At 39.6% G+C, this 13,867-nt stretch overlaps 1 protein-coding gene across 42 annotated transcripts in view; it reads right to left on the bottom strand.

Moving 5' to 3' along the window:
* Nucleotides 1-1,669: 1,669 nt before the first annotated feature.
* The window catches only part of CELF2 (CUGBP Elav-like family member 2), a 607,596-nt gene continuing 595,398 nt past the window's right edge, over nt 1,670-13,867 (bottom strand). For 29 of the 42 annotated variants that reach the window (XM_073002525.2, XM_078376465.1, XM_073002538.2 and 26 more), the window contains 3 exons: nt 12,639-12,836; nt 10,217-10,360; nt 2,488-5,439 (listed from right to left, as the gene is read on the bottom strand). In XM_073002525.2, the coding sequence (XP_072858626.1) occupies nt 5,312-5,439; nt 10,217-10,360; nt 12,639-12,836 (470 nt within the window). In that variant the 3' untranslated portion in view covers nt 2,488-5,311. Of the gene's footprint in view, nt 5,440-10,216; nt 10,361-12,638; nt 12,837-13,867 lie in introns of all 42 variants that reach the window. The other 13 variants (XM_073002540.2, XM_073002539.2, XM_078376477.1 and 10 more) reach the window with 3 other exon arrangements.

Genomic DNA, 13,867 nt, shown 5'->3' on the forward strand with positions numbered 1-13,867 from the left:
AATCCCCTGACTATGTGAATAAAGTTTTTTTTCTCCCCCCCCCCCCAGTGAATCTTTTCAGGACTGTGCCCATACATTGTTGCAACAGAGAATAAGAGATACAAAATAAATGAGGTGATACCTTTTAAATTGAATCACTTTCTGTGGATGGATCATGCAAGCTTCTGAGTTATGCAGAAAACATTTGTCCAATAAAATGGAAAGCTGAGGCTACAAGTTAGGTACGACAGAAAAGTGAATTGCAAACGTATCATTTAGTTCTCGTTTAGTCCCTTCATAGAAACAAGATCACAATCTTAGGATCTATGACAGAGTCTCTTCTTGAGATGCATTTCACAGCATTATGTTTGCTGCTGCAGCAAATATGTGAAACACGAATGGTGTGTATTCCTAAACATTTAAGGCCAGGAAGCCCTGATTAGCTACAACAATCTGACACATGCACTATACCTATTTACTATGTCGGTGTGTGTTCAGCTATATCTGTGTATGTTCTTGCATATGGGCAAAAAAAAAAGCAGATTCAGTGTCAAAGATGGACGATATATTGTACATGATGGTCCTGTGGGGCTGGGAATCAAACAAGCTTTAGTGACAGCTCATTGGCACATGTAGTAATTCCATTGCAGAAATGACAAACTAAACATTGTGCAAATGATGACTTCCTAAAATGGCCAGGGCAAGGATCAGTACGCTTTCGAGGTCCAGAGGCCAAGTTCCAGCTCTTGTGACCCACTGAGGCCACATCAGCTTCCTTCTCCTCTGAAACCAAAGTGAGCAAAAGTTGGCAGGACTTTTGTCTTTCCTTAACTTTGAGCATTTAGCGTTCTACTCCCCACTTTCCAATGCCAAGTGCACTGAATTCAGGAACTATCTGCCATGCCCGGGAAACATGGAAGGCTCTTTCTGAATTAAACCCAGATACCTGGAGTTCACTTTGCAGTTCTCTTGGACTGAGGTGTCCAGTGATAAGATGCTGATGTACTGTTTTGGCACATCACATTTTATACTTCTGTGCTCAGCCTGAAAAAAATATATAAGGCAAGAAAATAGACGCCTTGGGTAAACACTACATATTTTGGTGGGAATATCACCACCTCCCCCCCCTCTCTTGATAAATGTGGTTGATGATCTAATGGGCCTGTTTTTCCCTTGGATCATGTGTATGGGCTACATTTGTTCTGAGCATCAATAACCTGTTTACACAGGAGTCCTGAAGACCTGTGGCTAGGACAAGGTGATGGATCCCATGCCCCAGTGGTCCCCAACCTTGGGCCTCCAGATGTTCTTGGACTACAACTCTCAGAAGCCTTCACCACCACCTCCGCTGGCCAGGATTTCTGGGAGTTGAAGTCCAAGAACATCTGGAGGGCCAAGGTTGGGGACCACTGCTGTGCCCGACTGAGTGAGAGAAGCATGTTGTTCTCCTGCCTTTTAATGAGTTTGCTGCATCTCCCAAGCCTGCATGTTCCATTATCAATAGAAACCAGGTTAACGAAAGATATTGCCAGACCTACTTTGTATCTATTACATCTGGACCAATATATTATTATAGATCATGGAAGATAACACATCAAAGCATTACAACATGTGTAAACCTCATCCATAAAAATTAGTTTAACTGCAGTGCACAATAAAGTTTTCATCCAGGAAGTTCTAGTGCATTGGATTTAAGCAAAAGTTCATTTTATTTTATTACAAAAATATTTTTTTCTTCTTCTTCATGATTTCAAATTGTGGGTTTACCTCTCCTCTCTAGGAGTGGCCATACAATATTATTTTTACTTTATTTTTATTAATACTGAATAGCATAGTCCAGCAGCATATTAAAAGCTCTTTTTAAGAAAAGACAAAAAAAACCCAAAGACCTAAAAAGGAGATCTACATTTACTATTTTAAATATTTTTTTAAGTTATAGATACAGAAGAAATTTAGACAGCAGTAAAATATTTTTTTTTTTTTGTCCTTCAGGTCTGCCCTGTGCATTTTTCTGATTTCAACCATGTATTAAATAAACCACAAAAATTAAGTATATATATATTTATAGCTATAGATATATATATATATGTATATATAAAAATAAACAGCAAAATGGTGAATGTATAAAAGTATTAACACTCAAGACAGCTCTGGGTGGAAAGGGTTAAAAGTTCAAAACTTTCTCACCTTAGAGGTTTCCATACATATGAAGAAATTACATTGTGAGGTTTGCTTTCACAGCGCCGATGTGCAGAGTGGTTAGAAAAATGAAACATGGGCACTTATACAATGTTTTACAAAAAACATCCAAGAGAAATAACAAACAACAACAATTTCAGGCAACAAGACGACAGGATAGCAAGTTAACAAACTTTTAACCTCTTTTTTTTCCTTTAAATATTAGGGATTTATACAAAACACATAGTAAAATACCCATGTTATCAAATTACTTCACACAAGAAACACACTGAAGCTCTATGAAGAAAAAGTACCTTTGGAATTTGGCACTAAGAGTTTTTCACTGATTTATTTTTTTATTATTATTATTATTTCTTTAAAAGAAGAAACTTATCACATTTTGCTGAACACAAACACATCTAAATTGTCCACAATAATAATAATAATAATTAAAAAAAAGTTGACATCAATGCATCACAGAAGCCAACACAAACTTAGTCTGGAATAGTTTTTATTTTTCACATGAAACCCTTTTCTTTTTATTATTTTTTTTTAAATTTTAAGCAAACAACTTTTTTTGTTTTTTGAAATCCTTTTTTTTTGTTCTGTCGTCGATTTTGTTTCAAGTAAAAACCAATTTCAAACCTGTTGTTTATAAACACTGAACACTTAAAAGACTGTAAGACCCATGATGAAGTCACAACTTAATTCACGAAAGCACCAATGGAGCGACAGCTTACAGTAACTTTTCTCCTGTACATCGAAACAGTATAAAATATAGGTAATTTTCATGTGCATTAATTCATGGATTGTCTAACTTGTGAGTCAGTTCAGCAAAAGGTGACACAAATAGGTAGCATTTGCCCTAAAACAGGGTAAACTTTATTTTTTGTTATACTAATCTACAAAAAGTGGTTCTATATATATATTCTTAATGAGAAAGTGAGCCACCTAAAATGGCCTTATCAAAAAACTTTACACTGCCTGAAAAATGTAAAAACTATTACAGACCTCTAGAGACTTAAAATCAGACAGTTCTTCATTTCAAACTGTTTTGGAAGTAGTCTGTTAGAAACCGAACATTCTGTGACTCTGGACACATATTGCTATTTCTCATCAGTGACCAGCCAGAATGCCAATCTCTGTATAATACTTTCAAGTCTGTTTTTTTTTTAAACACAAAAAGAAAAGGAGGACCAAAAAAAAAAAAATAAGGGAAAAGGAACAAATAAAAATCCTAACAAAACATTTTGCCACAGGTTGTGTATGTGTGTGTTTGTGTGTTTGTGTGTGTGTGTGTGTGTGTGTGTGTGTGATACTCCTAACATTAATTTGACTGATAATAAATTCCCAACTGGCATAAACGCATTAATGCTTTTTACACTGACTTCCCAGGATTCATATAGCTAGATGAGGTCACATGCAAAATTTCAAAGGTTCAAACTATAGATCAGTAGGAGAACCAAATTATAATGTGAGGTCAGAAAGACATCAGAAACAATGACGGGACGATGAAACTTTTTTTTTTTAAGACGCCACAGGGACATGCTAGGCAAACGATGAACTAACGGGCATGAAGATGTCTAGGGAAAAACAAGGAAGAGGAAAAAAAGTTACGGAGAGTCTATGCAGCAGAAATAAAATCATTTTTAATGGGTGCAAGGAAAAAAAACTAATGCAAATCTTTCATCATTAAGATCTCAGTTGTTCACACAATTTGCATTAACTGTAAGTCAAGACAGCACAATGAGAACGCCCCCCAAAAACGAATCCATCTGGAAAGAGTTAGAAAAGATGGATTCCTCTTTTCTTTGGGGACAGTAAGGTGTGTGTGGGGGAGAATAAAGAATCAGTTTCAACAAATGTAACATGGGGGGGTGCACTGTAGGAGCAGGTTCGGGGTAGGCAGAAAGAGAGAGAGAATAGTCCAAGACAACCAGATTTTAAACCAGATAATGGAAACTACAAACAAGATAACTTGACAGAATACAAACAGGAGGATATAAAAGTATGAACCATAAAAGATGTAGGATTCAACAGTGAAAAAGCACCCATTCTTGGCACATATACTTCAGAGACTACTTCAAAAAAGGATCTAGCTAGCAGAGAGAGCTGCTGTTTAGATATCCAATAAGTTAACAATAGGCAATAAATAACTTCCATTATTTCTGAGGCAGTAAAAATTTTTGTATAAAAATAGAAATGCTTTTTACAAATAAAATTTACAGGCCTGTGGCTTTCTTTTGTGATCTATTATTATTATTATTATTAATATTATTATTATTAATTTTTTTATCTTTCAAGAAACATCAAGTATTATCACTCTTTATTTATTTATTTATTTATTTTAAACCCTGTAGCTTTAGAAACCGATCTCTGTTCATTTTATTTTTACACTAACACTCTAAAAAAAATTCCCCTAAGAACATAAAAAAACCACAAAAAACAAGAAAACAAAAACAAAATTAAAATAAAAGATGTGAAATATATAAAGACAACCAGCATTGAACAGGAGAATATGACGTCATGTCAATCTGAAGCCCTAAAAAACAAAACAAAACAAAAATATACAAGCCCCTTAATTGGAAAACAAAAAAGGAAAAAACAAAACTACAAACAGAAGTAATGGAAAGAATTGGTGGTATTTTGCAAATGAGTTCCTTTCCTGGCCATGGGCCACTGTGTTAGCCTATAAACTGCTGGTGCCATTTCGATAAGCCTAGGTCCAGATTTACAACTGCTTTCAGTTTCCCCAATGAAAGAATTAAAGGACACCAGGGCTGAAAAAGTTATAAAAAAGCATTTTTCCCCCCTCTTGACAGATTGAATTCTTAAGATTTCAAAGGGTATCTATGTTTTCCTTTCAAAGGTCATTAAAAAACACACAAAAAAATATATAAACCAGGCATTTCAAATAAAAGTACACCACGACTTTCGATATTTATTTGGTTGGGATAGCCAAGTTTCCTTTAACGGCAACTGTGGAGAAAATGGAAGCAGTGTTGTCAAAAACAGCGGTCGCCGGGCGGTGGTTGGCAATGTGTTAAGTTCGTTTTGAAGCCCCCTCCTCCCCTGCCCCCGGGGAGGATGGCTTTGCTCAAGGGACTTACCCTAAGAAATCTAAATTAATAGCAGTAAGCTTCTGGGGTAATGATCAGTAAGGTTTGCTGTCATTTTTGGAGCGCTTCAGCTGAACTTTCAAGCGTTTCATGCCAATCTGAAAGCCGTTCATTGCCTGTATAGCAGCTTGCGCGGAGACAGGATTGTCATAGCTAACAAAACCTACAATACACAAAAGTGGGGGTGGGGGAGAGGAAAGAGGGAGAAAAAGTTAAAATCAGCCAACAACGTCGCAGATATTTCATAGACACGCTCATTCTGTCATTCTAAGAATGAGGAAACTGCCATGTTTGACTGTATGTTCCCGCCAGGGCTGTGCGGTCCTCCAAGTATGTTCATCAGCTCATCATTTTTTAAAAAGTGTTTTTTTTTTTTGCCCCCAAACAGTCACTTGCAGAAGAGACCTCTGTTGACCATGGACCATCAGAACCAAGACTAACCCCAACATCTAAAATACAGATGCATGCTCGAACTAGTTGCTTCATGTATAGCAGACAACTTCCTTTCTTCTTCCATTCATCAATGGCGATTCACTTCATTTCTCTTTTGATTGTGTTTCATACATTTTGTGTTTCTCATTCATTTCTACAGGATTGTGGTAAAAGCCAAACCGGTCCTCTATTGCTGTAACTTGAATATTTTTGTATTCTCGAAGGCTTTCACGGCCGGGATCTGATGGTTGTTGTGGGTTTTTCAGGCTCTTTGGCGGCGTTCTGAAGGTTGTTCTTCCTGACGTTTTGCCAGTCTCTGTGGCCGGCATCTTCAGAGGACTGGAGTAGGAATTCTGTCCATGCTCTGGACTGAGTCCATGCAGAGAGCATGGACAGAGTTCCTACTCCAGTCCTCTGAAGATGCCGGCCACAGAGACGGGTGAAACGTCAGGAAGAACAACCTTCAGAACACGGCTAAAGAGCCCGAAAAACTCACAACAACCATTGAATGTTTTTCTTTGTAATGATGTGTTTTCATGTATTTTTTCAGTGCTGCAATTATACTCTCCCTGAGATTCACATTGTTTTCAAATCTTGCTATGCTCCTAGATTCCTCGATCTCCTTTCTCAGCAGAATGTGTATTCTTTTGCTAAACGAAATAATGCAGTGCAATGTCTCTTGTTCATTTCAGGAAGGCCTGCAGTGACAGCCTACCCCAGAGCCTCTCATGAACATTGAGGAATTATCCTAAGTGGAGTGTACTCTGGCACAGTTGATTCAGCAGGAATTATTTTAAACTGAGGGAAGAGCAGAACAGGCTTTTGAAGGAACGTTAGGCTGGGCAAATAAGAAGAGGCATTCCCCCAGACTTTCTTTGGATCCAGCGTCTAAACCTAAATTGCAAATGGGTAGCCACCTTAGGGTCATCTGTGCAACACATGATTAAAATCCGTGTCTATGATACCATGGCCAAAAGGCTGTTGGTCACGCCCGCTGGTGTAACACAATTGGTGTAACCCCATTGCTGAATTAACATCAGTTAAGATGTTCGTGCGGTCACTTGTTGTGTGCAGAGTCACACAATGAGATACGCAACAGCAAATGCCTACACAAACTTCTTAACTTGTGGCAATTCTCCAGTGTGATTTAAATCAATTGCATCACACTAACATAAAAAGGCAGCAGAATTTTGGCCCAATTTACAACATCACTGGTAGTGGTATTCCTTATTTACTTAAAATACTTATCCCACCTTTCCAAAAAGTTTCAAGTGGCTAAAAAAGAAGGCAATATAAAGGGAGTTAAGTAGAATTAAAAGGCCAATTAAAGGCTGTCATTATTTAAAAAGAAAGAGAAACCAGAGGATAAAACTAATGAAATGGCAATGAAATGCAGTCAACAAAACTATGGACATCTGAAGGCTACCCTAAAAAAGGAAATTCTTCACAGTTCACTTTACATACACTTTGCTTATTCTCTCTTCTTACCTAATTACATTTATTCAGAGGAAGAGCAATTCCTTAATCTTCTCACCTGTACCAAAGCTTTGTTTTGACTCATTCGGACCAATGTGATATCCACGCCGGTTGAGGTCACTCAAAACTAATCTATGCATGTAGTAAAATGAAGTGACTGAAGCAGACTCTTTTGCTTTATCACACCTCCTCCTTCTGCTGCTCTAGGACCACAACATTATCAGATATCCATTCAGCTGCTGCTTTAAAATATTACCTGGGTTTTTCTTCTTCCCCAAATAAATGCATTTACCATATTCTGACATTTTAAAACTTGACATTCAAAGCACAAAACCATGTATAGCTTAAATTAACCAGTAATTTGGCACTACTTCAATTTTAATTAATGATAATTTCACTTACAGTGACCCTATGAATTGATGACCTGGAAAGTTCTATCGTTTATAGCTCTGTTCAGGTCTTGCAAATTATGGCTTCCATTACTGAGTCAAAATAGGAATTTATAAGACCCTAAAGTCCTCAAAAAGGTCAGCAAAGAGGGAACTGTATCTGCTTTCTAGAGAGATCCTGAGATCTCAAAGTATTTGACAGTCCTCTGACTATATCACGTATCAGATGCTTGCTTTCAACTCTCAACAGTAAGTGAATAGATAGCATTTTCTCTGTTGAGCTACTTTCAATGTAAAAACTAGATCCAGCACAGTTACCTGCCTGAAATATAAGTATACCAGACACATACATAAAATAGATATAGCTGTCCAATTATGTCCAGTTTGACTCTACTAGTCTTTGCTGGCCAGTGGCTACACCAAGTGACTAGAATGTGAGGCCTCGCCTGCAGAAGAGTGTGTCTGGGGAGAAAGATGATGTCAATCTGCACGTGGGCAAACCACGACATTAAAATCAATGAAATTTCTGAAGTTCTGTTGGGCTGGGATGGGAAATTGTCAAAAGATTTGTGATAGCAGAAGCAACATCCAGTGAAGGATGCTTGCCAAGGTTACTTGACAAGAAATTCTGTTTTGAGGGGCATTTTCCCCCTGAAAGCATTTTGATTCCTCTACTGTCTTGAACTTCCAAGGAAACGGACAGCATACAACGAATGTTTTAAGCATTCCTACTGCTTAGGAAAGAGGAGAATGGAAAACGTTGTTGTGGGTCTTTAAAATCAGAATGCTCTCGGAAGAGAAATTTAACAAAATGTTGCCCCACAGAGTGCTTTTCTTCCACTTCTTCCTCCTCCCACTTACCTTTTGTCCCCCCCCCCCAAAAAAAAAAACCCCAGGTCAGAATAGACACATATATGCCCATTCCAAATGAGACTAAAATCTTTGTTGCTCCGCTAGCATCATTAGGAGTGTCTTACTTCCCTCTCTGGATATATTTTAAAATAGCTTTTCATGCCAAATAAGAATTGCTTTATTGAAACAGAGAGGTGGTTCTATTTACCTTTTGTTCTCTTCATTTTCTTTCCCATTCCTTATGCAGCCATTCTGTTCACTTCTGCTCTCTGTCTATCCCATTGCCAATTCTCTTTATTTCACCGTTTGAATCCCACAAACATTAATGTGGCTGTATATATTTTTTGCAGTGGTCAAGGCACGTCTATGGCTGTTTCCCCCCTCAATATTCTTTCATAGCATGGCAAAACGTGGGTGTTACCCCTTGTTTGCTGATACTCCCCCTTACGGCATGCATGCTCTGTGGATTGCATTTCAATCAGCATGAAGAGGAACAATCCCTCAACATGTGCTCTATGCCCTATTTGTGAGGATTCTGGGAAAAGTAAGAGGAAACGTCTAATTGCATAGTTTCTCCTAGAGAGGATTTAATGTAATTTGTTAGTAATGAGTTAAACACGGGGAGTTTTCTTATACAACAGAACGTAATTAGGTGTCCATAATAAGGTAGCTTGATTGTATAACTAATGGCATTCTCCCCCTGCAGTGTAATTAGTTTTATGCACTTGACACTTTTTGTTGTGCGTATCAGAAAATGTTTTGTACGCTTCTTTTTTCCCCCTTACTGATTGAACTACACATTCTTGTGCCTTTTCAAGATTAATGGCAGTGTGTGTGTGTTTGTGTGAAATGACATTTTTCTCATGGATTTTGTTTATGTGAAATTACATTCTTCTCGTGGATTTTTCATGAGATTTGCAAAGCACAAGCTACACAAGCACTTCCCTTATCTGGAGTACAGAAATGCATAAGAACGGGGCGAGGAGATGGAAGGGCTAATATACAGATCTGATTCATGGCAATGTACAATGGGGTCCAAATACACATCTCTTTACATCTAGTAGAAAGGATATTGCCTTTGGTTTGACGGCCTTCCAGGGATGGGGCCACAAATACTTATGATCTTCCATTTCTGGTAGTGGAGTCCAAGAGTCCCAATACTTATTATTGGGCACAGGAGCACTGCCTTCATTCCACACATGGCATTAAATCTGAAAAACCGTCCGTTGGCCCATTTGAACCAAATACACAATGCAGGCATGCTGCCAAAGTTGAAGACGGGGAAATAATAATAATAAAAAGAGGGAAAATGCAAGGTAGCATACGGGATTTTGAAGATCAACAGATGCCTTTTGGTGTGAAATGTATTTGTTGGCTCGCTTGTTTTGGTAGGGACTTTTGTGGTTCAAAATCTGCTTCTTCAGGTGTGTGAAGAAGTGGATTTTGATCCATAAAACTCACACTGCAATTAATCCATAAGTCTTTGAAGTGACACAGTGTTTTGCTTTGCTTTCCCCCTTTTAATCTTTCCAACATGCTGAGACAGACTGCTTTTTTTTGGGAAATGGGAGCCAAGTATTAGGGGCAGAGGAAGATTAGCCTATGTTCTGAATGGGAAACATAATGCTCAGTTAACCAGTTACAGATATATGGCCAAGTTACTCAGATCGGCATTATGAATACAGGAGATCAGTCACACTCTGAAGATGAAGTGCTGGGATGTGAAAATGTAAGGGAGAAAGGACAGGTTCCACATATCCCGGTTGACACTGTGTATCAACCATTACATACCAAAGCACTTGCTCAGATTGGTCTGTTTGTCAATGAAGACCTTAGCAGAAATAACATTCCCAAATGGCATGAACATCTGCAGAATGTCCTGGTCTCCAAACTCTTGCGGGAGGTGATAAATGAAAAGGTTTGCTCCTTCTGGACCTGTAAGAAAAGATGGAACGGTCTGCAGTCAGCTGCTTTAATTGACCCTGATGACATTCACTGAGCACCATCCAGGCACACAACCTCAGCACATGTTGGATTTTAAGAAGCTATAATCTGTACTAGTCTATTAATTTCAAAAGCAGCCCCACAAAGAAAGCATGGTAGTAAATCTGACCCTTGAATTTGGGGGCGTGGACCACTCTAGCTATATTAAATCTTAACCAGAAAGTATAAAGCTGTTGAAGTGGATGAAGCCATCCGGGTCATGCAGGCGGTATGTGACAATGTTGGGTCCGACAGCATTTCCAGGCTACATTTCTGCTCTTGAGGTGTTTAGACCATGTGCCATTGTTGCTTTGCAGTCAAAGCAAGGCCTTTATTTCTTGTAGCACACTTGATCCCTTGAGTTTGCAGTCTAAAATTAACAGCTGTCCATGCTAAAAGCAACTTGGCTACCTATAAAACCATCACATTCCTGGGACAGCAGGGAGAGAGCAGAGTCACGCGGGCTGGGGAGAAGAGAGGAAAGAGAAGCCTTCCATTTCCAGCGAGCACCTTCTAATTAGTATTAATTTATTCCCAATGTTAACTTACTAGGGTTTATTTTGCTCTATTGGCCCTGAGTACAAAGGAATCAATCATTTGTTTGCTTCCCCTCAAGACCTGCAATTAAATAAGGAACCCTTCAATGTAATAACGATGGATCTAGTCATTAACCTCCACACACAGTCCACTCAAAAAAAAATCTGCCTGTTTGCAGTAAATCCGGAACCCAGAGAGGGAAGTTCCCTCCACCGAATCAAGCACATTTCAAGGATAGTTCAGGAATTTATGTGCAAAAATAGCAGACATGAAGAAATAATGGATGGGGAGGGTTGGGAGGAAAAGGCTAATGAAATAAATTTCAGAACCGGGATAGTTAAACGTTTATAGATTCCTTATGTAATCTTCAAGCACTGTGTTTACATATGGATGGGTGCATTGATATATAAACGTTGCTTCAGTTCTTGTCATCATCTTCCTCATCCCACTTTCCCCATTTCACCCTGGGGGCAATGAGAAGTCTCTGAATGTTCTCATTTGCTAGCAGAGAATCCCGGGGTTGGAAACAGCCATCAGAAATGAGATGGGCAGTATGTGCCGGTTCGGCAGTTTGTGGTGGTTCAATTTTTTTTGGCTGAACAAGTGTTCCGCACTTCCCAGCTCTGCCTCCTCGGGCAGGCGCCCACTCGGAGTGGAGTGCCCTGCCTCCATCAGGCACTGCCTCTGAATGGCTTGCGTACCGGAGGAGGTGGGGATTGGATGCGCCCAACACCTGTTTGGCTGACAAATGAACCGGCATGAGCCAAACCGGCTAGCAGTTCATGCCGATCTCTAACAGCCAGTAATCAGAATTGGAAGCACGTTAATGCTATAGAAAGGTAGTGCTGGCAAGTCTATAAATAGGGGCGGAGTCAGATTCAAAGGGAATTATTAAAACGGTTATTTATTTATTTTAAATATCTTCCCCAACTTTTCTCTTCAAACGAATCCGAGGCACCTCTCATGTCTAGGTTTTCAAGGTCAATCCCCAAAGTAAGTGAATTTGTATCATCCGAGAGGTTAAAGAAGCTCATACTGGGGCATTCACGTGCTTACATTAGTTAAGAATTCCCTTCTTAACTAATGTAACTCCCAAACAAACTGCACCAGAGCATAGAGTTCCAACTCCAGTCCTCTGAAGATGCCGGCCACAGATAAGGGCAGAACATTAGGAAGAACAACCTTCAGAACATGGCCAAAGAGCCCGAAAAACCCACAACAACCCTTAATTCCCCTCTTCTCACCCTCGGCTGGCTATCTTTCACATCTGCTCTCACCCGGTGTTATCAAGACGTTTTCCTTACGGTAACATCATGATCCCAACTAATGGATGCTAAGTATAGCAACATTTAAAATGAAATGGAACGAAACACCAACATTTGGGAATGATATTAAGGAAAAGAAAAAAACACACCAAGGATTTACTTGATTCATGGTTTAGACCAATTATTTTGCTAATTGTCTTAATTGTATTCTAAAGTGCCCTGTGTGTTCCGAGCACCCTAGAAGAGCAAGCTATAGCTCTGCGTGTTTACTATTACTATAATAATGAACAATGGTGATTTTCATACAGTAAATTTAAAATGTTTTGAATTTCGCACGGAAATCTTATTCTTCTCCCCCACCCACCCACCCACCCTCTTTTTGGGGAGTTTGGTTTTGCTTTGCGTCTCTTAGTGGCCGAAGTTCTTACCTTCTTTCTGGCTGCCTGCAGCGCTTTGCTGTTGCAACAAACTTTGACTGTACAACGTAGGCAGTGCCGCGGCGGCATACTGCTGGATTCCTGAGTAAGCTTGGGTGAGGGCATCCATTGTGCCGGCTGTACCATTCGTCAAGCCTGTTGCACCGAGTCCTCCGTTCAGGGCGGCCATACCTGAGAGCATTTGAGCAACTTTACAAAAAACCCAACAATAGAGAAAAGAAATTGCACTTATTCATTAGTGCTTTCCAAACATCGTTGGCATTAATACGACACCGAAGACAATGGTTGTGCATGCAGATTTCGGACACTTTCACCAGAGGACGGAGGCACGGAGAGAACGGCAGCAACAGCGACAACGTTTAAGGAAAAAAAAATATATGCACACACCAAAACTTTGGTTAAGAATGACTTTTAGCGCCCACTCGGTTTCACATGCAAGCTGCTCCTGGCAAGTATTAAAGGTCGCTGCAACAAACACTAAACTACAGCTGTGTTTTTATAGGGGTGGTAAATCAGTGTTCTGAAAAACCACAGAGGGGGAGGGTCACAGGGTTCATCTGAACACTAATATATCAGGAAGAGAGCCGCCAGCCTAAATGTCTGGCTGCTGTGCTGGCTTTGTATGTTTAGGGCTTTAAACCAAAAAAAAACTAACCCAGCTTTACTAGCAGAATGAAGGGGAACACCTCAAAGGCAGCTATGGAGAGCACAGCCAGAGCAGGTCCGTGGAGCGCAGAAGGCTCCGAGTTCAATATGTAGGATTTTCCATTTACAAAGATCAGACTAAAAGTGTCGGGAAGGGAACGTTGCCTGCTGAAGGCGTCTGCAGAGCTGTGTGTGAGATCCCGTTTTCAATGTGCTCATTAAATCCTCTCCAGTGTGTGTACGTACAAGTGACACATGCTTAAAGCTCTAGGTGGAGCAGCCAAAAAATGCATGGAAGACAGAGGCTGAAATCATTGTTTCTTTTCTTTTTACAAATTTTGCATTTCCTCTTTGGTGACATGAATTTTGCTTTGAGCAGACCACATGATTGAGAACATGTGGAGGATGGAAAGAAGAGCGTGTACAGAATTCCCCAGAACTCTTGTACAGAAGAGTTTGTACATGGTGCTCGCTTTGTCAATACAGTGGTGCCTCGCATAACGAGCGCACCATTTAATGACGAATCTGCATAGCGACACGTTTTTTGCAATCGCTAATGTGATTGCATTGCGATG

This window comes from Pogona vitticeps, chromosome 5 (genome assembly GCF_051106095.1).
Source record: "Pogona vitticeps strain Pit_001003342236 chromosome 5, PviZW2.1, whole genome shotgun sequence".
Taxonomy (NCBI): Eukaryota; Metazoa; Chordata; class Lepidosauria; order Squamata; family Agamidae; genus Pogona; species Pogona vitticeps.